The sequence below is a fragment of the Apodemus sylvaticus genome, chromosome 19, assembly GCF_947179515.1.
Source record: "Apodemus sylvaticus chromosome 19, mApoSyl1.1, whole genome shotgun sequence".
NCBI lineage: Eukaryota > Metazoa > Chordata > Mammalia > Rodentia > Muridae > Apodemus > Apodemus sylvaticus.
Window position 1 is genome coordinate 46171287 of NC_067490.1, and position 24573 is coordinate 46195859.

General features: G+C 41.4%; 1 protein-coding gene across 2 annotated transcripts in view; it reads right to left on the reverse strand.

The window, feature by feature from the left end:
• Positions 1-24573, reverse strand: part of Sobp (sine oculis binding protein homolog) — a 175602-nt gene that overhangs the window by 121735 nt on the left and 29294 nt on the right. For both annotated transcript variants that reach the window (XM_052164204.1, XM_052164202.1), the window contains exon 4: positions 3513-3664. In XM_052164204.1, coding sequence (XP_052020164.1) covers positions 3513-3664 — 152 coding nt within the window. The remainder of the gene's footprint in view (positions 1-3512; positions 3665-24573) is intronic.

The following is a 24573-nucleotide window of genomic DNA, read 5'->3' on the forward strand; positions in this document are numbered from 1 at the left end:
AACCTTGTAGAAATAGGGCTTGTATATATACATTATGAGTTAACACTATCCACATCTCAGAGCCAACATCCTGCAATGTGTAAACTCATAGCTGCGTGGACCCCTTAAATGAATACAGCTATGACTCATGTGCCTCTCACAGAGTGTTAGCTACATGCTTGTAGCTATCCAGATAACTTCTAGATAAAATCTGAATTCCGTCTAAAACATACCATAACTGGTTAACTTGGCTTCCACCTGACTCTAAAGTGCTGAGCTCTCTGAGAGACGAATGTGACATTTTTTTCAGCCTCCTGGGTCCCAAAGAAAAAGAAAGGCTTGAGAAGCCAATGAAATTTAAAAAGCTCATTTTCATAGGCCTTCATTTTGAGTGCTGGGCTATTTTTATCTTTGTTTTTAGCAGCAATGCCATGCAGCCTGTAGTTGCAAGCATTTCAGGGAGGCGAGCACAGGGGCCCAAGGCACAGCTGTCCAATTTACATTCACAAATGCAGGTGTTGCTCAGACACAAAACAGGGGTCGGCTGAATACTGCTCCTAATTATCTACCTTGTCTGAGGGTTTTCCTTTGTAAAGTTATGCGTGCAATTTGGGTTCAACTTGGAGGCCATTTTTAGATCCCAGCATGCTATCCAGCAAGAAATGGACTGTCATTATGAAGCATAATTTACAGCATAGTTAATTTTACATTTTAAAAAACATCTACACTATACCTAAGACAAAACTCTATTCTGTACATGCATAATTTGCTGTTTTCCATCTACTTCTTGGTATTTAAAAACACGGGAAGGGGGAAACTTGTTATGTAGAAGTAGGAAGAATTTCTAAGATGAAGTCTAACGATGAAAACTAAGAACTTTGTTAAATGATACGTGAAGAGATGTAGCTATCTGCCACTATCTGTAGTTGGGAACACTCTGGGGCTTGTAACAGCAGTTCTTAGAAATGGCCGGATGCAATGCTGGGATCTAATACAAGCCATTAGGAAACTTAATCCCTAAATGAAATGACCACAAAATCCTATCAGTTAACAGAAATGCAGCAGCTGTACATGTTTATAGTAATACAATAGGATATTGTTTCAGAGATAACACTCAGGGAAAGAACAGAACCCAGCAGGTAATGTAAGACGTTTATGTCTCTATTTGGAGAAATTGAACAGGCAGAGCTTTGGAACACAGAAACAGGAGAGAAGGCAGGTCATGTGCGTGCTAAGAGCTACAGAGACCAGCAGGCAAAGTCAAAGCTGGGTTAGGTCAGACCATAGCAACTCCCAGGTTTGCCAGATGCTAGAGACTCATTCGGGGGGGGGGGGGGGGGCTTCTCACAGGAAGTGAGACCGAGTGGGCCTTCCCTCCCCTCTGACTGTGCCTCCTATAAGGTCCAAATGCTAAGTCTTACCCTGGTTCCTGTTAAGCAGCTAAGTTTCAAACCCAGAACAAGCTGCTGATGTGTTTATTTAGTATATCAAAGCGGACCTGGCCTCTAGGTTTCCCAGCATCCCTCAGTCCCTGCCTATTTCAGGGTACGGCTGGGATACCCCGCCCTCCGTCCTGAACTTGGCTCCTCCCTATACAATCCAGACATTTTGGTCACCCACCCCTTTTCTTTTTGCTCTCTTTGTGCCTTTGGCCTCCTGGCTCCTGCACTTGGCTATCCTCTCTTCCTTCCCTTCCCCTCTTCCTTCATGGTTCAGGGCCATGACCACTCTGGACTCTCCCAGATGTGTCTGCCTCTGGCTATGCTCTCCCACACATCTGTAGTAAACTTTCTCCTCTGCCATACTTAGGGGCAGACATGTCCGCTCCTTTCCCTTTTATTTCTTTTTTTCATTCAGTTCCCATTAGCTGTCTTTCAAAAATGCATGCTATGGAAGCTTGATCTTAAAACTTTAACACAATATTTTAAATGCACATATATATGTATTTAAAATATAGGTGGATATATATCTATCCACACAATATGCTTTTAACTTTTAAAATATGTGGATATATGTACATATACATATACATATACATATACATATACATATACATATACAGTCTAACAGTGTATTCCTGACTGCTTTTCCAGTGGCATCAGATGCCTTTCCTCTATGGCCTACCACAGAGTGTAAATGGCATTGTTAGTGTTGTGATATTGCATCTTTCTTGGCCTTATTCTCTACTAGCGGTCCATCGATATTTAGACTTTAGAATGACAAAAGACCCTGCTCTACAGCCATATTCTACGGAGGAATGCAAAGTATTTTGTTGTTGTAAGTAGAGCTTTAAAAAAGAAATCACTAGGCCCACTCCTAGAACTGTTATCCTCAGTGTTCAGTATTCAGAATGAGAGCCCCAGGCTCTTGGAGATCATTCTAATCCCCTCCCAAGGGAAAGGGAACTCTACTCTTGAATGTCCCCAAAGATGTCCAGACAATTTCCTTACTTGTCTCCTAGTTCCAGTGAAGATCATGAGCCTAATTCTTAGAGACTGCTACTAAAACTCCAACTCGTTGAATTTTGCAGCCTAATTCTTCAGGCATTATGGTTGCTGGCAGAATGAATGTGACCCAGATTGGCAGGAGATTGTTTGCTGCAACGGTGCTTGCAATGCAGCGAGCCATGATTAGCATTCAGTATTGCAAACGGTAGACCTTAAAGAGGCAAGTTCTTGCTTCAAGAATGGACAGGTTTTTATCTTGTATTAGAGAAAGGGAAAGGCAAATGCTTAGCAAAATGTGGACGGTTTCATGACGTAAGGAAGTTTTATAGATCAATGAGAAATAATCAAAGGCTAGAAGCAGACTTCAGTACTTGGTGGCAAATGGCTTTAGCAAGTCCTTGAGAACTGGGAAGTTCATGTGCCGATGTGTGTATGTGCTTGTTAAAACATCATTCGTCCCGTTTCCAGTCAAGAGTGGCTAACACTATTCTAAAGCCCATCTTAGGACCTAGACTGTCCTTTAAAACAAAAACAAACAAACAAAAATGTCAAAACTGTACTATTTCTTCCTGTGCTAATCCATTACTCTCAGGAGTGAGCAGTGTTAGCGTATGTACTCATCTTTGGCCTCCCGTCATGATCAATCAACTCTAACATCCTGTGTCAAGGGAGGTTTGACAATTTTCTGCCTTAACTAGACTCTATGCGTCGTGGTCTGGAAAAGCAGCAGCCATATCCCCGCTGTGTGTGTGGACTAACGCCTCTCTCTGCTGCTAATGTCTGCCTTTCCCCTGCTACTTTCCCTGGTGGGCTCTGGACGCTGCCCTCGGGTTAGGGTACCAGCTGGGACTTCAGTTCTTCCTGGGGTTCACTCACCTCTCAGAACTCAAACACCAAGCCAAGGGAAAATGATGGTCAAGGCATGTTAGGATGGGGTTTCTTATTCCAAAAAGTTAAGCGTGACAGGAAGAAACGGACAAAACAAAATAAAAACTACACAGGGGCCAGGGCCACCGTGTGTCCAGCTAGGGCTAGGAGGCGCATGCGCACGCAAGGGTGCCCCGCAGCCTCTCTAAGGTGGCTTACCTTGTTTCTTTTGAAGTAGGCTCTCCGGCAGGCCGCAAAGCATTTCTCGCTGCAGAAGCTTTTCACCTCGCTTCCCATACTCAGGGAATAGCGCTTGATCCCCACTTTCTGGCACCAGGCACACATTATTTGTACATTTGACACATCATCTTCTATAATAAAAGTATAAGAAAAACGTTCATATCAGAAGCAAACATCCCTTCATATTTAGACACACCCTGACCCTGACAGAGTTCCCGGGGTCGGCTTGCAATTTCCAGACCTCACCATTTTCTAGTGGAGTTAGGACCACCAATCTTAGGGTTGTGGGGGGAGGGGTGGAACTGGAGCTGTAGGGTTCATTTGTTTGTTTTTCTCCTTGGGGGCTTGTGAGAGTTCCTGTTTCCAAAAGACATTTTACTTAGAAACCAGAGCATGGTTACAAAGCTACAAGAATTCCAGGAGTACATAGCCTCCTCTCAATCTTCCTACTCAAACCAGCCTTAGTGAGAATGGAAGAATTTATAAAATAAACAGCCCATTTCCTCTAGGGTACTATGGAAAGTCTTCAAAACGGGCAGTAGGTGGGGCAGTTTGGGCCATGCAAACCCGTGTGTGCAATGTAAGGCACCCATGTGAACTTTAGACAGTCAGGGACCAGCAATACCACGCACGTTCCCAGCATAGCACTACTGTTATTTACTGTCACAAGCCATGTGCATAATCATTCCCAAGCCCCGTGCTTAATCAAACAAGGAAAGTTTGTGAACGGCCAAATTCTGGCAGTGGGCAGCAGGCAGGCCTGGCTTGCGGGACGCTCTCCTATAGTGAGCCTTCAAGGCCCGGTGACCTCAGGGAGGCCGAAGCCTCAGTTAACTTGGCTCTGTTTGACGTGGCTTCTGAGCCCTGGAAGAGGGAATGAGAGAGAGCTGAGGTTGTGAGAGTATTCTCGGCCAGACTGGGGGCTGGGGGGAGTCCCTCAGCCCCTGGAAGACCCCTCAACCATGTCAACTAGGGTGCTCAGGTGGGTTGTAGATGGGTTGCAAGTATTTCTAATATTCAAATGCTATATGTTGTTCCCTTTCTATGAGAAGAAAACCGTAACCAGCATAAGCAACCACGACTGTCACATCCATCACTGGTTAAGACAGATGGGCTGTTAAGACAGCAAAGAGAGTGGATTAAATTAAGCATCCCAAGTGACCCACAAGGCAGCGAGTAAGCTACAGGAAGGTTGGGCTGGTGGCCTCAAATGACTGGAACTTGGGAATATTGGTCTCTTTTAGGGAATAAACAATGTTGGACATTCTTAAAATATTTTCTGACTGCCTCCTGGGAACTTTCAGTGTGTCTGGAGTAGTGTTCTCAGTCCTCTCATTTAACTGTGTGTGTGTGTGTGTGTGTATATGTGTGTACATGTGCATATGTCGACATGTGTGTATACATGTGTGTGAACATGTGCATATGTCTGCATGTGTGTATACATGTGTGTGCCCAAGTGTGTATGTATGTGCATATCTGGCCATGTTTGTGTGAATGCCTATATATGTGCATGAATGAGTCTGTGTGCCTGTACGTGATGTATGTGCATATATGTATATATGTATCTGAGTGTATATATGCATTAAGTGTGTACATGTGTATATGCATGCACATGTGTTATATGAGTGTGTATATGCATATATATGTATGTGTCTTTATCTAAGTTTGTACGTACAAATGGGCTGTGTCAGTGTCTGTGTGTATTAACATGTATGTGTCTGTGTACATGTGTGAGTTCATGGGTATATCTGTGTGTATGTATTTGTATCTGAGTGTATTTGTGCATTATGTGTATATGTGGTACATATATGTATGTGCGTGCATGTGTTATCTGAGTTTGTACATGAATGTTATGTGTGTATGTGTGTATTTAAGTGTGTATGTACATTATGTGTGTCTGAATATGTATATGTATGCATATGAGTGTGTATATGCTTATGTGTGTATGTGTGCATGTGTATGTCTGAGTATATATATTGTGTGTCTGTGTGTGCAGGAGTATGTCTGTACATGGGTGTGTCTGTGTGTACACATGTGTAGCTCTAGTTGCCACTATTAGCAGCAATCCTTCTTTATAGACTCTATTTTGTACTAACCCGGATTCATAATTCAGATATGAATGGAAATCACAAAAACCCGAATAAACTCCAGTATAGTGTGTTTGACTTCTGAGTGAGCCCTCAAAGACTAATTGCTGAGCGGTGCCTGTCCCTTGGGTTGTTGACACAGCCGTGACTCATAAAGCCTGTCATACGACCACCCCACTTCCAGGGAAAAGATCTGGTTTGAGGCACTGTGGTCATCAGCCTGCAAAATTCGAAACAACTAATGTGTCCTGCAGCGACAGGGCTTTTCTCCCCACGTGCTTTCTCAGAGCCACGTGCAGCACTTTTTCTACTGTAACAGAATAAACATGGTCATTTTAACAAGGTGTACAGTTCGAAAATCACACACTGGCATCTATGACTCACTGTCAAACAAGACCGTATAAGAGAGGACCTTTGATGTCGGTAAACATTTTTAATAACATAACATTCTTTAAATAAAGTCAATGATATGAATTCAAATGTGACACAATTACTGCACTGGATGGATGTGTTCTATTCAAAGAGCTGCTATCCTATTTCATAGGATTTCTAAATGACACCTACCTACAAAGGGATACTTCTCATAGCATGAAAAGTTACCCAAAAGCCCTCTAAGAAACCTCGGGTAAGGTGCTTTCTTGGATTACTAGTAGTTTTAAAATGTTCACCCATCACCACTACACCAGCTAGCACTAAGAGTTCCTGTTGTCCCAGTTGACATGCTGCCTTAAAGTCTTAAGTTCCTGAAAAAGAAGAGGGCACTGAAGAGCTCTCATAACGTCCCGGTTGGTAATAATCTCGGCTCTGGTGAAACCTGTAAGGGAAAATGTCATGATGGATGTCATTTGACCTCACAGTTCAATAAGGACCCCACTTCCCAAGGAGTCACTCAAGAACACACACTCATTTTCCCTTGGTGTTCCTTCCTTTAAAGAGTCTGGTTGGAGAAAGAAAACATGGGATTTTAAAAATCCTGGCTCTTTTAGCTGTAATGAACTAAAGCAGAGACTAAGAAGGGTGAAGTGTAGGGCTATAGGAGGCAGGGGATTAGCCTACCACAGAGGTCTGGGCCTGAGGAAGACACAGGTTTGTGTAGGGCTCAGGGCAACCTGGGCCCTTCTCCAGCTCCACCCCAAAGTCACTAGTCACTTGTCACAGGGTAAAGAGCGGCAAGAGCAGTTCCTTACCACAGGACCTGACAAATAAAAGCATAGAATTTTAAAACACACGAGTCTCGTGAAATATTCTTACAGGGAAGTTACACTGGAGAAGATGAGACACTTTTGTTTTCTTATAAAAGTCACAGAACAGCAGTTAGCATCTGTCTTGCTAACTAAATCAGTATTCCTAGCTGTTCTGCTTCTCACAGGCAAGAACTCTGGGTAGGGGCCTTCTGATGTCTCCTTTTCTGACATCAAAGTTTTCAAAGGTGAACGACCCAAACATAAGTCTGAGAAGTGGGTTATTCCAAGAGTTCACAAAATATTTTTACATATGACAGGCATTCCAGTCTCCCAACAGCCAGTTATATTAACTCCACACTTAAGGGACCCTGATGATTAAATTAATCTTGTCAATCAAAACACAGCTTAAATTCTGCTACAATGGCTACCCTTAACTAGCAAACTTTCCTTAAGAAATTACAGTCAAATTTTAACTAATATGGGTTTTTGTTTGGTTTTCATTTGTTTTTTGACTTGAAGTCTGGTGTGTTAATTTTTACTGTCGATTTGACATAATCTAGAACCACGTGGTTGGGGAATTACCTATTTCAGAGTCTCCTATGGGCTTATCTGTACAGAATTATTCTGACTGCTGGGGAAGCCCCCACCACCACCACTGTGGGGGGTGCCAAGGGCTAGCCACTAGCGGCTTTCTCCCACAGTGTCAGCGTCAAGCTCCTGTCTGAGCTCCTGCCCCGAGTTCCCTCAGTGACTAACCTGGAACAAAGCCTCTCTTTCCCGATTTGCTTTTGGTCAGGGTAAAGCATGCATGCTGTTCCCAGCTATTGTAGTTTCCTGGCGATTGTAGTTGGTAACCTCGACCCAGAAGGCTCAGCAATTGGGCTTGTTTTCCTAAGTAGATGGTTATTAATACTTTAATGTTTCTTCATGTTTTCCTTTTTTCTTTGTTTTTGTTTGTTTGTTTGTTTTGCTTTTTGAGACAGGGTTTCTCTGTGTAGCTCTAGCCGCTCTGGAACTTGCTCTGTAGACCAGGCTGGCCTCAAACTTTGAGTAGTGGGATTAAAGGGAGGCACAAGCACTGCCCGGCTCTATTTTTAAATCTGAATAAAATATTATTTTCTATCTTCTATGTAGGCTATAACTCTGTGCCATTAGAGAATTGGGATTACATCATTGAAGACCCATGTGACAGGCTTATATTCCAGTATCTTACAGCAATTAGCCTGTATATTTTTCATAATGAACACTGTAGCAACAAAGGCAAAATGTTCAAAGCATTAAACGGCATTCCCAAAGCGAACAATTTGTATACCGTGATAAAACTTTCATATGCTGTCGTATAAATATACAGCAGTCAAATATGCATGTTTCAATTAATCATGAAAATTGGTACCACCTCGTTAGCATTTAATTAAGCAAAATGTTTGTAGCGTTTTCTTTCTAATCTAATGTTCAGAGAGCTATAAGATACTTTCCTATTATATATTCCAGAAGGAAAAGTCCAGATTAATAATTCTAAAGCGGAATAAAAATTGTATTTATTTTTAGAGTATAGAGTGTGTCTGGGGGCCTCACTGAAATGGCTTGAGTAATTTCCCTGACTGGTGACTTTTAAAAAATAAAGATGGCCATTGGCCATTGATTCTAGGCCATTTCAACAGAAGCAGTGAACGCATATACTGACCCTCTTGATAAGCAAGAAGAGATTATCAAGAGGGCCTTAATGGACCCCAAACAATTATGTCCTAAAATTAATTGCAACTTTCATTATAGTTCAAAATTGGGGAGAAAAATTGGAAAGTATTTACTGTGGTGTTTATCTCCTAGAACATAGACATTCAAATAATCATTTTAGGACTTCAAGCACATTTGTGACATGTGGCAAAGTATGAAGATACTACTGTGTGCTCCCCATGCTGTGACATGAGAGACGAGAGGGAACGCTTGTCCATCTGGTTGTAGGAACGGGTGCGCCAGCGAGGCGGCGTGGCTCTCCCCACCAAGCCTGAGGGCCTAAGTTCCATACCCAAGGCGCACTGGGAAGACAAATTCTCAAAAGTTGTCTTCTGACCCTCTCTACCCACTTCCTATTACACACACACACACACACACACACACACAAGGCAGGCAAAACTAGAGTTTAAATTGGTTCTTCATTTTATTTGCCAAAAAGAAGACATTTCATCTTGCAACAACTCGGTTCTAAAGATCTCAAGGCGGTCCGAGTCACCAGTCTCTAGAGCAGCAGTTCTAGAGCAGCGGTTCTCAGCCTCCCCAATGCTGCGACCCTTTAATACAGTTCCTTGTGTTGTGGGGACCTCCAACTGTAAAATTATTCTCGTTGCTACTACAGAGCTGTAATTTTTCTACTGTATTGAATCGTAATGTCAATTCTGTGTTTTCAGGTGGTCTTAGGCGACCCTTGTGAAAGGTCATGTGACTCACAGGTTGAGAACTACCGCTCTACCGGTTCCTACAGGAGCTTCGATACAATGCCCTGTGCTTTGGAAGTGAGCCCATAAGGAGGGAGGGCTGTGGAAACTTGAAGGAAGTCCTGGCTACCTACCACTCAGTACTTATAGCAGCCACAGTATAGCTCACCCTCCTCCTCTTCGTCATTAACCCTAAGCGTAATCACCCACCATGTGCACCTACTCATCTTGTCCCCACCGTGTGGGCGGGAAGGGAAGAAGTTTCAAGGTGAAGTGGCTTGCTCCAGCTTGCCCAGAGAGCTCATCTAGAAGCACTCACCTGATTCCAGAGGCCAAGCTCTTGACCACTGGACCTTAGAGGCCAGGGCCTTTCATGCGTGTAAGATGACACCGCATCCACACATACATCTCCTCACAGAAAGGAACAAAAGCTACCACTGCTTAGGCTGCTGACGAGCAAGCACACTGTCCAGAGGCACGCCCCTAGATCTAGCATGGAATCAGAAAGGTCAAATGCCTTTGAGGAGACAGATGAAGTGCTACTCAATCAATACATGTTGATTGATTCTTAAAAAAAAAAAATTAAAGGCCCACGGTGCAAGTGTTACTCTTCTGTGACTGTGGGACACAGATGTGCAGCAGATGTTCCCTCTGAACTTGTAGCAGCAAGCGCCATGTAGGCATTGAGGAATAAGAACCCTGTGTGCTGGGAGCCGCTATTCTAACCACAGGCAAACAATGTTCTCACCAACCTTCTCAGGAGCAGGAGTCACGGTGGGGCATGGGTCAGAGTGGCTTTCCTTGTGGGAAAGGGAGACCTCCCACGTTCCCAATTTCCGGAGTGCCACTATGAATGTCCTAGCTTCAAAAGTTAGCCCTCAATCGTCCACTAATATTAACTTCACCCACTGGAGGGTCATCTATTAGGCTTTATTATATCTTACTATGAAGTATAAATTTCCTCAAAGCAAAGAACTTGTACATAGTTGTAAATCATATTTATATTTTAGACTCAGTGATTTCTTCTGAAAACCAAGTATTCGCAGTTAAGGGGCGAGGGCTGAAGGTTGGGTCCAGTGAGGAAGCAAAGGGGCAGAAATGGGTGAAGCAGGAACATAAGAAGCCTCTGGCTACTGCTGAGCATATGGTTTAGTGTGTGCATACATGTGCATGTGTGTGTATGTGTTCATGCATGTATGTTTGCATGCTCATGCATGTGTGTGAGTGGGCATGTGCAAGTATATGTGTGTTCATGTGCATGCATGCATGTATGTGTGCATGTGCATATATATGTGTGTATATGTTCATGTGTGTACATGTATTGTGCACGTGCATGTATGTATTTGTGTGTGCATGCATGTATATACATGTGCTTGCATGTGTGCGTGTATGTATGCATGTACACATGTGTATGTATGTGTGTGTGAGTGTGATTTGCAAATATATGTGTGTTCTTGTGTTTGTATGCATGTATATATGCATGTGTATGCATGTGAGTGTGATTTGCAAGTATATGTGTGTTTGTGTGTGTGTGAATGTATGTGTGCATGTGTATGTATGTGTGCGAGTGTGATTTGCAAGTATATGTGTTTATGTATGTATATGCATGTATGTGTGCATGTGTATGTATATGTATGTTAGTGTGCATGTGCAAGTATGTGTGTTCATGTGTGTGTGCATGCATGTATGTGTGCATGTGAATGTATAGGTGCTCATACATGTGCATGCATATATGTGTGCATGTGCATGCATATATGTATGCATGTGCATGTGTGTGTTTGTGTGAATACATGTATGTATGTGCATGTCTATGGAGGCCAGAAGACAGCTTCAGAAGTCACTCTCAAGAACATAACACATTTCTTTGAAGCAGGATCTCTCATTGACCTGAGCTCAACATCATGCTAGACTGGCTGACCAGGTATTTCCAGGGATCTGCCTGTCTTTACCCTCCCCCTAAGCCCCCAACAAGTTACAGAAACCCTACCACACCTTTAAAATGGATTCTGGAGACTGAACTCAGGTCCTCAATCAATAGACAGACTGAGCTATCTCCTCAGCTCTCTGAGGTTTTGGGGGGCTAACATTCAGCACAGCAGACATGAAAGTACTAAGGAAGAATGGCACATAGCTAGGACTGGCTAGAAATGAAAGCAAGAGGCAGATCCACTTATGACAGCTGCATTCTTTATGCAAATAAGGTACAGCGAGCATTGCTTTGCAAACTTAAGTGGCTACCGTATGAAACACAGCATGCTTCATTACATCTCATCAAAGACACTGAGACAGGGACACTGGCAGTGTGCAAATGCTATCCACCCAATGCCCCGATTCCTCTTCCTGTGGTGCAGGGCTTCCACCTTTTCCTGATGTTGCCCGTTCCAGCTGGGAGAAGTGGGAAGACTCTTGAGGTGTGATGCTCACTGCACTACGCTATGCTGTATGGAAAGGGAACATCCCAAGAATTAATGCAAATGCAACATGAGACACAAGACAAGGGTGTAAGCTGGAGAGGCACCTGTCTCCTCAGCCACACCCCTTCCACAGGTGACATCTGTAAAACTATTTACTGTCTTTGAATACAAGGAACAATCCAGGAACTAGTTAGATCTCACTATCTCAGATTAAGAGCAAAGCCATTGAAATTAATAAAAGCCTCACTTATTATTTAAAAAATGTTTGAATTAATAGTTGACAAGATGTTGCCAAATATATCACCACACTGCCAGATATTCTGTAATTAATAGATGCAATTTTTGTAATTATTACATTAACAATCCACACATGGGTGGATCTTTCTAAGTGCCTCAGAAGTTTGCTCTTTTAAAAAGCATCAGAGTTAACAACTAAATGTCTGCCACCTTGGTAACTGAACAATCATAACTTTCCAAAGAGAGGAGCCTAAATTACTAAAATTTCATGTGTGTAGTTCCAATGAAAGGAATAAATGAGATTAAATGATAAAGGTCTATTGGCTTAAATACAAGGGCCCCCTTCAAGCTTACAGTTTGAAGCTTGCTTCCCAACTGGTAGTGAAATTTTGGGAGGCTGTGAAACCCTTGAGAGGGAAGCCTTGCTGATAGAAAGAGGTCACTGGAGGCCAACTGAGGCCCCTTGTTCCTAGCATGCCAACTGCCTGCTGATTCACCCCGATGAGAACAACCCAGATTTCTGATTCTCTGTCATCCTCACCATGGTGGACCCAAACCCTGAGCCAAAATAAAATGTTCCTCCTTTAAGTTGTTTCTGCCAGGTTGTATGGTCACAGGTTGAAAAAGTAATTAGTAGAAAGTCAACATAGGAGTCTTGAAGTACCTAAAATATCACAAATTTTCTTTTGAAAGCAGAGTTGAACTAATTTCAAGAATATGAGCTTGCTGCATTACTCTAAATTGAGTAGCACTTAAGTCCCAAACAAAATCATATCGCTAGCGTGGAGGATGAATCCCTATTGCTTAAGATGTGATACATTTCAGGATGAGTTTTCATGATACCAGAAGGTGCCATGCAAGCTTCCAAACACAGGAAGCAACTACCAGTCCTCCTCAGCTATGAACCAAAACATAGTGGAACTGCAGCCATGATCAGGAACCACAACAATGATCATCACAGCACAATAACCGTTAGGGTACAGTGGTGGCACACACACCTTGGCAGTAACCAACAGCGCTCTAATTAAATTTAAACTCACTTAACAGGGGAAACTATTCTAGTACTAGAAACCTAGCCAACCACCTGTAGGTCTTGGAGGAGAACCTACAACTACCATTTTACTAAGCCAGCATAATCTGTTACTATATTCTAAATATTTATCTTTATACCCTCAGATAAGTGTAGTCTTCATCCTCCATCAAGGAAACCGTTGCCTTTGCAATGGAGGGAGACCATTTTAGAAAGCCTCAACTAACCAAAGTGCAGCATTGTTGAGTCCAATTCCATCGGATACATCTACAAAACACTCCTGAACCTAAGGCTCGTGAAACATTGCAGGACAGGGGGCAGAAAGATTGTAAGAGCCACAGAATCAGGGAGTTTGCAGAGAAGATTGTATGATGTCAGAATCTACACCATAAAGACTCACCAACATGTCAGACTAAACATGAACCAAACAAGAATAACAACAGACACACTAACTGTAGTGGAGGAGAGTCCACAAGGACCCAACCCTTACAGGTAACTAAGGAATGTTGAGAACAGGAGAAGTGGTCTTTCCCAGGGAAGAGTGGACCAACTGGTTATCCAATACCAAATGGTCAGCCCTGAAATCATACACATGCAAGTAACATTATACAGACAGCACAGGTTGTATTTATATGCATACATACACACATGCATACATGCATGTAACAATTAATGAACGAAAGAGACAATGAATTTGAAAGAGAGGAAGCAGGGGTGTATGGGAGGGTTTGGAGGAAGGAAAGGGTAAATTATGTAAATAAAATATAACCTCAAAAACTAAAAGAAGAAAAATCTCTTTACATGCAGACCAAAACTTGGTTCCAGTAACTCAAAGAAATGAATGCATATTAACCCAAATTACAAGCAAGATAGAATTTTAAATTAACTTTTCAATTTCCTAAGAAACTCTTATATCTAGTGTCTAATTATTTAGCTATTATCCTATGTCATTATAGATACAGAAACCAAGGATGTGTTTTCTGAAATAATTAGGAGTTCACGTGGAGGAACTCATGCTAGGCAGCTAACAGGTAAAGGGCACCGAGTTGAACTAGATGTGGCCTTGCTTACAAGAGGAAAGACAGGAAGTCGGTGGCTCGTGGCAGCAAGCAGGAAGATGCATACTTCAGTAAGCGAGGAGCCAAGATCTTTCGGACCCAGGACATGAGAGACAGGGTCTCCTGAAGACATCCAGCTAACCAAGGCAGGTGAAGGTCAGATTACACTGGTACAAATGGGGACTGCATGGGTGTCTCCTGAATGTTGGAGACTTGCTATTCATTACTCCAAAGGTACAAGAAGCTCCTGTGTGTCTTTTTCAGTCGGACATGGCAGGGTCAGAGTTGTGTTTAGAAATGCCACTCCAGCAAGATGGATCGGAGTTTGGAAAAATCCAGTTCTGGGCCTGCAGACCTCATTAAATAGTGTGAGAGCATCATGTGTCTCCATCACTGGGGATGCTTGATAGGCAACATGCAGGAACCTCCAGGCTATGGAATATGAATGAATTAGTTGATGGATGGGTGGATAGACAGATGACAGATGGATGGATGGATGAATGGATGGATGGATGGATGGATGGAAAGTTGCAGGAAAAAGGCAAAGAGATCTGAGCTTGTAGAGTAACAATGAAAACAAGTTGGACTCCACAGTGAAACTTAAAGCAGGACCCAAATGTAAGAATATTAATGGCCCAGAAATAATTCTAATTACAGACAGCTCCTGTGTTTCCCATCAAACCAGAGTCAACTAGAGAGTTCTCGCTGGAACAAGTTCAAACAGAAGAAAGCTGCTTCACAATCACCATTCCTTCCTTGCTTATTTTTCCAACACCTGACAGAGAATAAAAATAAAATGGGAACCCACCAAGTCCCAAAGCTGGACATGGAGAAACCCTAACCTGGAACTTCAAAACCCAAAGTACTCCAAGATTTGAGACTTCCTCAAAACCGGCATCACACAAGTGGAAAATTCCCTGAGGAGCAATGTCCAAACATAGAGGCCCTAAAGTTCCTGTAGACAGTTACGTCAGGGTTTTGAATACAGGTGTATATTAAATGCAAATGAATTTGGTGTTTAGACTTGTGTGCCACCTTTAGATGATGTTTTATTATGCACACGAAAATATCCCAGATCTGGGATGGGAAATCCAAAACACTGAGTTCTAGGTGTTTCTAAAAGGGGATACAAGACCTCTAATCCCTTCTTGAATAGCACATTGGAGTCTCCAGAACAACACTGCTTAACACACATGAGCCTGGCTTCCTTGTACTGATTTCACTGTCTTCCCATAAAGGCACTGGGGTGCTAGTGAAGAGGCTTCAATCTATAGGTCTCTTTGACAAACTTTTAACTGCATCTCTGTATTCACTGTAGAGAGTCTGTCTTCCCTATACAATCACCTCCAAGAAACGTGAATAGGAAGTGGGGAAAAGCCATCGTCAGAATATTCAAAAACCTGGGTCTTTTATGAAACATGTTCCAAAGCCTGGCCCACAGAACAGTCATCTCACGAGTCACTTGACTGTTACTTTTCAAAAGACTTCCATGGTTAAATATGTATGGAAAACACCAGGCTAAATGAAGTCAAACAATAGGCCTTTTTTTTTTGAAGGACATTTTGTTCCACCAATACATAATTGAGAATCTTTAAGTCTGTCATATGTCACAAATTTGACCACACGTATGTCTTTTTATTAAACCTCTCACTACAGAATTTGTGAGGAAGCCTTTCCCTGGGGCAGCTGCTCCAACTGTCCTATGTTAGCATCGGGGCATAAGCTCTTTTCTGTGGACCATTAATTACCAGGAAGAATCCCCCTCTTTTGTGTAGAATTAGATCCTCAGTTGCTAAGAACCACTTCATTTTTATTGTCACTGGGCACAAAGACAGTCATGTAACCAATGCTGGATATCTTTGGTTACAGAGTTCCATGGTATATCAAATACAAATACAGAGCAGGCAACCCTTTCCTTGTAAAATCCTGGGGGAAATGGCAAAAATCAACAGTAGAGCAAATGTGTGTGTGTGTGTGTGTGTGTGTGTGGTGTGATATAGCATAACATATTATATTTATTATATAAGTATATAATATATATTATATATTGCTCTTAGTCTGAACAATTCAGACCCCTGGGTGGCTGCCACAGACAAAGAGCTAAGTAAAACCTTGTCTCCACACCTATACCCTGGATCTTTCCTGCTGACCAGTCTAAGATGCTGGGGGACAAAGGAATTGCAGTCATGGATTTGTTCTTTCTAGACTCCTCTCCCTGTACTTGGTTAAAACTCTCTGAGTAGCTAATCCACACATGAACATTATCAGGAACAAGGGAATCCACTCGAAAGGTGTGTCCTTGCATCTTCAGTGCTGCTAGAAAAGTAATTCTAAGCCTGTCCTTCCTCAAAGGACACTGTGTTTAAAAATTAAAGCTGGTAGTATATAAGGACTAAAGGTTAAGTCGCTCTGTGCAGGAGTCTGAAGAAAGAACATAGTTAAAGGAACCAAGGTAAACTGGCTAGGACATTGTTAACAAGGACAACCAGCTCACTTCACTCACGACAAGTACCTCCTGGACGTCTTAGCAAGTCCTATCCAAGGTTGCACACAGCCCCTCCTCATACCCAGCCCACTTCCCTCATGCTTGGTACCTCATAGTCTGCCCCCACCATCCACCCATAATCTAGTGACAGAAGTCTGGCCTTCTTCATGCCTTTCACCTCCCACATCCTTTTCAAAATGTATCTAACCATCCAGTTCATTAAATCTTAGCCTAGTCTACTTGCATGAAAGCCAGCACTCTAAGGGTCTCGCCTACAGGGAGCTTTTGGCTTTCCATCCAAGTTAGGCCGCCATCATCTCTTGCTTAATGTACAGGTGGCTTCCTAACTCTCTCCTGCCCAGTTCATCCCACTTTACATGCAAGGAATTCTAAACAAAATATGATCATTGCTCTCACCTGCACAAAACCCTTTAGGGCTTTCGTCTGCTTCCCCAAGAAGGTAGACATCCTTGGCCTGCTCTCCGGTTCCCCTGACCAGGCCTCTAGGCCTGTCTACTCTCTAGGATCTGGCTTCTTGGCTCCCTCGAAGCCCTGAGACATTCCATTTGTTCCTTTCTTACCTACCAAGTCCCTGACCAGTGCAAGCTTTTCCTAGCAAAGGCTTTGTCTTGTTCTTTCTTAGGATAGGCCTCTTTGTCTTTAAACCTGGAAGGTTCCAAGAATGGTCTGAACCTTATAGCACTCTGACACAATTGGATTTGATTTTGTTTGCTACGTTCGAATACCTGTCTCTTCTATTAGACTCTAAGTCAGGTAAGACAGGAAACATGTCTGTTCCGATCATTAGAATCAAATGTCTGTTGGGGGGCCTCATCTTAAGAGGGGAAAGCACAATCTTTGTTGGGCACACCTTGAGATGGCAACACGGAGAGTGGTATGCAAGAAGCCAAGGATACCATTTTTGGTAATTGCACCAAACAAGGTTGCCTTACAGGGAAGCGGCAAGGAAAAACTCCAGCACAGAATGGGGTCATTATTTCCATTCCTCTTGGCCAAGCCCACAGAGTAAGTCTTCTCAACTGTACAGGAACTTAGAGAAGTCAGCATTGCGAATGCCCCTAGGAATTCCAGAAACACATCCACCTCTAGCAAACAAGGAAGGGGTTTCCTTTGATTTCCTGTTAGAATCTTAACTCTCTGGTGCTCTGGAGCAGGGTATCCTCGAAGTATTATCTCAGCTAGGTCATAAACACAAACAACAGCCCAAGGCTGCCTTAGGAATAACAGAAGATTCACAGTCTGATGGCATTTCTCCTTCAGAAGGGAGTCCCGAGCCATTAGTGTAGCCGGTGACCTGGAAGAGGTCCTCTTGTCTATTTATGAAGTACAGGCAAAGGCCATTTTTCCTTCCTCTCTTCTTTCCAAAAAATTCCCAACTTAATTTCTTTACTGTTATTCTTTCTCTTCACCATAAAAGGACTAAGAAACTCTTTGAATGATGGGACAACTTTGTAAACGAACCTTTCTCAGTATAATATCTGAACTACCAACATTGGGTTTTTATATTCCTTTATTATATATTAAACATTAACAGGGAAAGATAACTATTCTTCAGATTACAACTATTTGAATTCTCCTCCATTATCTTCTAGTCCCTCTCTATGGACTTGTGTGTGTGTGTCTGTATGTGTGTGGGTGTGTCTATATGTGTGTGTATATTTTTATATGTGTGTATTTGTACATGTGTATATATGTATATGTTTGTATGTATGTGTGCATGAGTGTGTATGTGTGTACATATGTATGTGTATCTGTATGTGTGTGAGTCTATGTGTACATGTTTGAGTCTCTGAGTGTATATGTGTGTGTATGTATGTGTATATATGTATGTGTATATGTGTGTTTTACTGAGCACATGATTCCAGCAAGTAGGAGTGACTATCAAGAAAAACAAACATGGGGGGAGGGCAACAGAAGTCTATGATATTGAACTGGCCACACCAAGGCAGACTGATGTGCAACCACATGGGTTATTCTCTTGGGGTTTATTAAATATATTCCATAGCTATCCACCCAGATCCAAAAGGAGGAAGCTATACCCATCAGTTTTTATCCTCACCCCTCAATCTAGTGCATTACGTCTCCTATACTTTCAGTGTTTGTGTGTGTGAGTGGCAGTCTAACACTCCCCATGGGACCTCACAATGGGGAACCAGTGAGAGACACAATGTGGGAGACACACACCACATGCATAAGGCAAGAGCTTCTTGACCACACATACCCATGCTACCCACACTCTGACTCTTTAGACTTGGCCATGGTTCATCTGCATGTAGCTACATAGTCATGCCTTCCTCTATAATAAAGAATGCAGAAGGCTGAGCTGCAGCTTCGCTGGTAGAGAGCTTGCCTAATACGGAGGAAATTGGATCACTCCCACCACATAAAACTTAGTGTGATGGTGCACAGCTGTTAATTCAGCACTCAGGAGGCAGAAGCAGGAGCATCCTAAGTTATCTTTGTTTACACATGGAATTTGAGGCCAGTTTGAGCTAGAAACTTTATCCATTCTCACCCCATTCCCTACTTGTTTTAGGGCAGCTATAAACCAATCAGACACAGGATAAAAATATGAAAATTATAGTCTAAGGGCTAGTATCTTAAATTAACTTCCCAGCCCGACTTTTTTTCAAATCATATCTATCCATCCAGTTCATTAAGTCTTAGCCTAGACTACCTTACATGAAAGGCAGCGCTCTAAGGGTCTCTCCTACAGGGAGCTTACTGCTACGTGGTTCTTTGTGTAACAGAGCCCTGGCTGTCCTGAAACTCACTCATTCTCCAGACCAGGCTGGCCTTGAACTCACAAAGATCCACCTGACTCTGCCTCCCGAGTTCTGAGATTAGAGGCAAGTGCCTATAAGACCACCCTATGAATAAATGCTATGCCCACGAGGAATCCAAGTCAAACACTGTCAATGAATTTGTCTCTTGTTTTCCCTTATGATGCTAATATTACAATGAAAATTCCTCATAAATGTCCATGTTTGTTTTGAGTACCTGTCTAACATGCAATTATAATAAGATGTACACATTTTCAGCATTAACAGATATTTCCAGTCATCTTCTAAGAGAAGCTGTATTAATTTACACTCTCTTTAGTTGTACACCTGTGTCTTTACCGTCACTCAGGGCAACATCAGTCATTTCCATTAGCAGTTCTAACGTGTGTGAACTTTGTCTCGTCATCATTATTTAAGAGTTCTTTATTTTATGTGCATCAGTGTTTGGCTTACATGTGTGTCTGTGAACCACATGTGTGACTGGTACCTGCATAAATATGCATAAATATACATAAATATGCATAAATATCATATTTAATATGCATAAATATCATATTAAAACTTTTATTTATATATTCAAATATATTGTAAGTACTTATGTATTAAATATATTATGTATTAAAATAAATATATTAAGAATATTTTTTGAACACTGTCTTATTGTGTAACCATGGTAGCCTGATTGGCCAGACTAGCCTCAAATTCATCAATATCTTCCTACCTCTGCTCTCCACCACATGCTGGGGTTAAAGGCATGTACCATTATATATATTTTAAAGTTATCTTTAAAAGAACAGAAAACCTAAGCAATGAATACGAGATGTTTTCATTCATTCTAAGGTCAGAAGAGGCATTGCAGCCCCTGGAACTGGAGTTCTAGATGGTTGTGGGTGCTGGGAATTGAACCTGGGTCCTCTGCAAGAACAGAGTGCTCTTGGCCACCATCTCATTATAATTTCAAATTTTATATCCCTATGAATAGTGAGAGGGAACCGTTTTATAATATTTATAGATTCTTCAGCTATTTCCTTGGTAAAATATTTGCTTATAATTGTTGCTCATTTTCCTATTGAGTATCTTTTATATTTTATGTATGTCTTCTCTACATTTAAGAAAATAGATCCTGAATCTAGGACGTGAATGAAAACATCTCGTATTCATTGCTTAGGTTTTCCGTTCTTTTAAAGATAACTTTAAAATATATATAATGGTACATGCCTTTAACCCCAGCATGTGGTGGAGGGCAGAGGTAGGAAGATATTGATGAATTTGAGGCTAGTCTGGCCAATCAGGCTACCATGGTTACACAATAAGACCGTGTTCAAAAATATTCTTAATATATTTATTTTAATACATAATATATTTAATACATAAGTACTTATAATATATTTGAATATATAAATAAAAGTTTTAATATGATATTTATGCATATTTATTTATTTATTTACTTATTTATTTATAGCATTAAAAAATATAGAGGCAAGGTCATTACATAGCCCAGGCTAAACTGGATTCACAGTCCTTACAAGACTGGGCACAGAAGCATATCTCTCATCAATATGGAGTATATAAGCAAGTTTCAGACTAGCAAGACTGTAGAGTGAATCTTGGTTAGTCTCAAAGGACAAAAACATATTTTGCATCTTTTGTAAATTACATTTATTTAGTGTATACACACATGTGCGCCCAACCAGACCTCCCACGTGGAGGTCAGAGGACAACGTGAATCATTTCTTTGTTAAACTCAGATGATCGGTCCTAGTGACAGGAGCCTTCACCAGGTAAGCCACCTTGTCAGGCCAAGGGTGTCTTTTAATCAACAGAAAGTTTCATTTTAATCATCTGCCAAAGCAATCTCTTTTTATTATAAGTGTTTTAAGTGTATAACTTAAGAAATTTTGGCCTACTTGAGACCATGCATAATCTTGAGACGGGCAAAGTTTTTAGTTTCTACTGAGGGATCCTAAGCCCATGACGAGAACTTCACTTCAGCCCTCAGCCCACTGCCCTCCGTCTCTCCTAAAAGACTCATTTCCAAATGCAACTATAGCTTTTGTAGTTCCACAAAATTTTGCGCTGGAATTTTATTATAATTAAATTAAGTATATGGATCAATTTAGGAAGACTATATCTTTTTATAGTATTAATCTCTAATCTATAAACATTTCTCAATTATTTATGTCTTAATTTTCTTTTTTTAAAATTTTTTTGAGGGGGCTTTTTCGAGACAGGGTTTCTCTGTATAGCCCTGGCTGCCCTGGAACTCACTTTGTAGACCAGACTGGCCTCAAACTCAGAAATCTGCCTGCCTCTGCCTCCCAAGTGTTGGGATTAAAGGCGTGTACCACCACCGCCCGGCTGTCTTTAATTTTCTTAGCAATGCAATTTCTGAAATAATCTTAGATATATGTTACAAGTTTTTTCTTTAAGTAGTTGATGCTGGATTATATGGTATTTATGTAAGTTTTAAAAACCTGTTTCATGGTTAATATATACAGATCTTGGTAGAGCTCCTCATTGATTATAATACCTGTTGATTAAAGTTGTGGGTCTATATAAAATAACATCTCAAAGTTTTTATTTCTTTTTACAAGATTTTTTTGTGAATTCTAGTATTTTTATGTTTTAATGCATATGATGGTAGGGACCACAGACAGAGGACAGCTTCATTTTGGTCTCTAGGGAGAGCTCTCAGGATTTCGCCTGAATAGTTGCGGCAGATGCTTTGTGGATTCTTATCATAGTAAAGAAGCTCTGGTCTGTTTGTTTTTTGCCATGGGCCTTTATTGTGATATATTTTATCTAATTATTTTTCTGTATCTATTAAGATTTATGCGAAACAGTGGTGGCACATGCCTTTGATCCCAGCACTTGGGAGGCAGAGGCAGGTAGATTTCTGACTTCGAGGCCAACCTGGTCTACAGAGTGAGTTCCAGAACAGTCAGGGCTACACAGAAAAAGCCTGTCTCAAAAAAACAACAAAACAAAAAACAAAAACGAAAAAGATTTATAAGGTTTTGACTTGTTCTCTTACTGTAAACATATCGACTAAGTTTTACAAACTATATCAATTTTATCAGATTTGTGTTCCTTGGGGGAGAGGAAGTAGCCAAAATTAATTATCCTTTCATTTATATCCCTGACTTTGGTTTACTATAATTCTGTTTAGTATTTTATACTGTAAAACAGAAGTTGTCAATTTCAATGTCATTTAATTACTTTAAAATAACCTCTTCCTTCTCTAACACCCTTGCTATGTAGTATGATCATAGCCTTGCTAAGATCATAAGGTAAGCGACAGCTCCCTTCTTTACCTAGTGTGTAGAAGGTTGTTTGTCTGCCTTTCTTAAATATTTCACCAAATTCACCACTGGTGCCATCTGTGTCTAGACTAACCTTTGGAAAAAAGATTTAATTGTTTGTTTGTTAGCAGAAACAGCTCTATTTTGATTTTTCTATCTTCTTGAATATGGTTGCTAAGTTACATTAAATGCATTGTGACTTCTCTTCTGAAGTTCTAGGAATTACTTGTAGTGACCACTCTTCATGTGTAACATCTAAATACTGATGTCTCACAACAGAATGGAAATCTTTTAACATACACACTTTGCATTTTTCTAGAAGATCTATTATTCCAACTCACTGTTGAGAGTAACAATTAACAATCATGAAAAACTGCTCCAAACAGAAAAGAAAAAAAATGTTCCCATACAATTGAAATATATTATGAACATGTATATAAATGTAATGATACTTGTTAGTATATATAATTAATCTAATATTTTGTAAAAGTTGTTCTAAATGTGATTAATGGAATGAAGAGACAGCCTACTGAATGGGGGACAAACAGTTCCTAGTTCTGTGTCTGACAGAGGAGTAATATCTAGATTATACAAAGAACTCAAACTAAGCAAGAATTCAAACAATACAATCAGTAAATCGGCTAATGAAATGATCAGACAACTCTCAAAAGATCAATTACAAATAGCCTATAAACATATGAGAACCTCATAACATCGGGAAAATACAAATCAAAAACTATATCAATCCTTTCTGTCACTTCAGACATAATGGCAGCCACTAAGAACATAACTTGGGCTGGGCACGCAGCAAGGTTGGGAGTGTACTTCATAGTGTGGACAAAGCCCTGAGGTCGATCCTTAGCTCTGCACAAAACTAGGCATGGTGGCGCACCCTGCAATCCCAGCACTCAGGCAGCATTAACAAGGGGCAGTTTGAGGCCAGCAAACTACACAGTAAGTTTGAGACCATCCTGGAATACATGAGACCCTGACTGGTGGAGGGGGCAGGGAGGGAGACACCATGGGAGCAGGCAAATGCTGGCCAGGATGTAGACAGAAAGCAATCCTTACACACTGCTGGGAGAACGGAAATTAGCTCCAGCACTATGAAAACTAATATGTAATTTTTGCAAAAGCTAAAAATAGATCCCGCTGTATGGCATAGATATCCTCCTTCTGGGTATTGACCCAATGGTTTCCGATTCAGCATGTCACATAGATACTGGTCTGTCAATGTTTATTCCAGCACTAAGTTATGGAACCAACCTAGGTGTCCAACAGTGGAGGAATGGATAAGGGAAACGTGACGTATACACACAGTAGAATTCTTTTCAGCCATAAAGAAAAAAAATGTAGTTAACTGAGAACAAATGTTGGCAAAGATATGGGGAAAAGGAAACACTTATCTGCTGTTAGCGAGATTGCAAACTAGTCCAGGCACTCTGGAACTCAGGGAGAAGAAGTCTCATAACGATAAAAATAAATCTATCATATTACCCAGCTATACCGCTCCTTGGCATCTGCCCAGAGGACTTGCCATCCTACACTGTAGCACCTTGCTCAGACATGCTCACTGCTGCTCTGTTCCCAACAGTTAGGAGATGGAACCAAGCTAAATGCCCTTCACCTGATGAATGGATGATGAAAGCGGGGTGCATTTACACCACGAAGGAAAATGAGATCGTGAAATTTGTAGGAAAATGGGCGAAACTAAATAAGATCGTATTGAGAGAGGTAACGGAGACCCAGAAAGACAAACGCCTCACATTTCCTCTCATCTGCGGTCCTAGCTCCGATTCTTCAGACATGAGCGTATAATATGGAGTAACCACAGTAACCAAGAGAGTGATGGGGGAGCGGGGGAGGGGGAAAAGCAGTTCTAGAGGGTGAAGAACATACAGGTGATGTGAAGGGGAGGAAAAATGGGAGGGACCATCATTGGGGAGTGGGCGGGGGGGGGAGGGAGAAGGATAAAATAACACTAAAGATGTTTGAAGAAGGCATAGA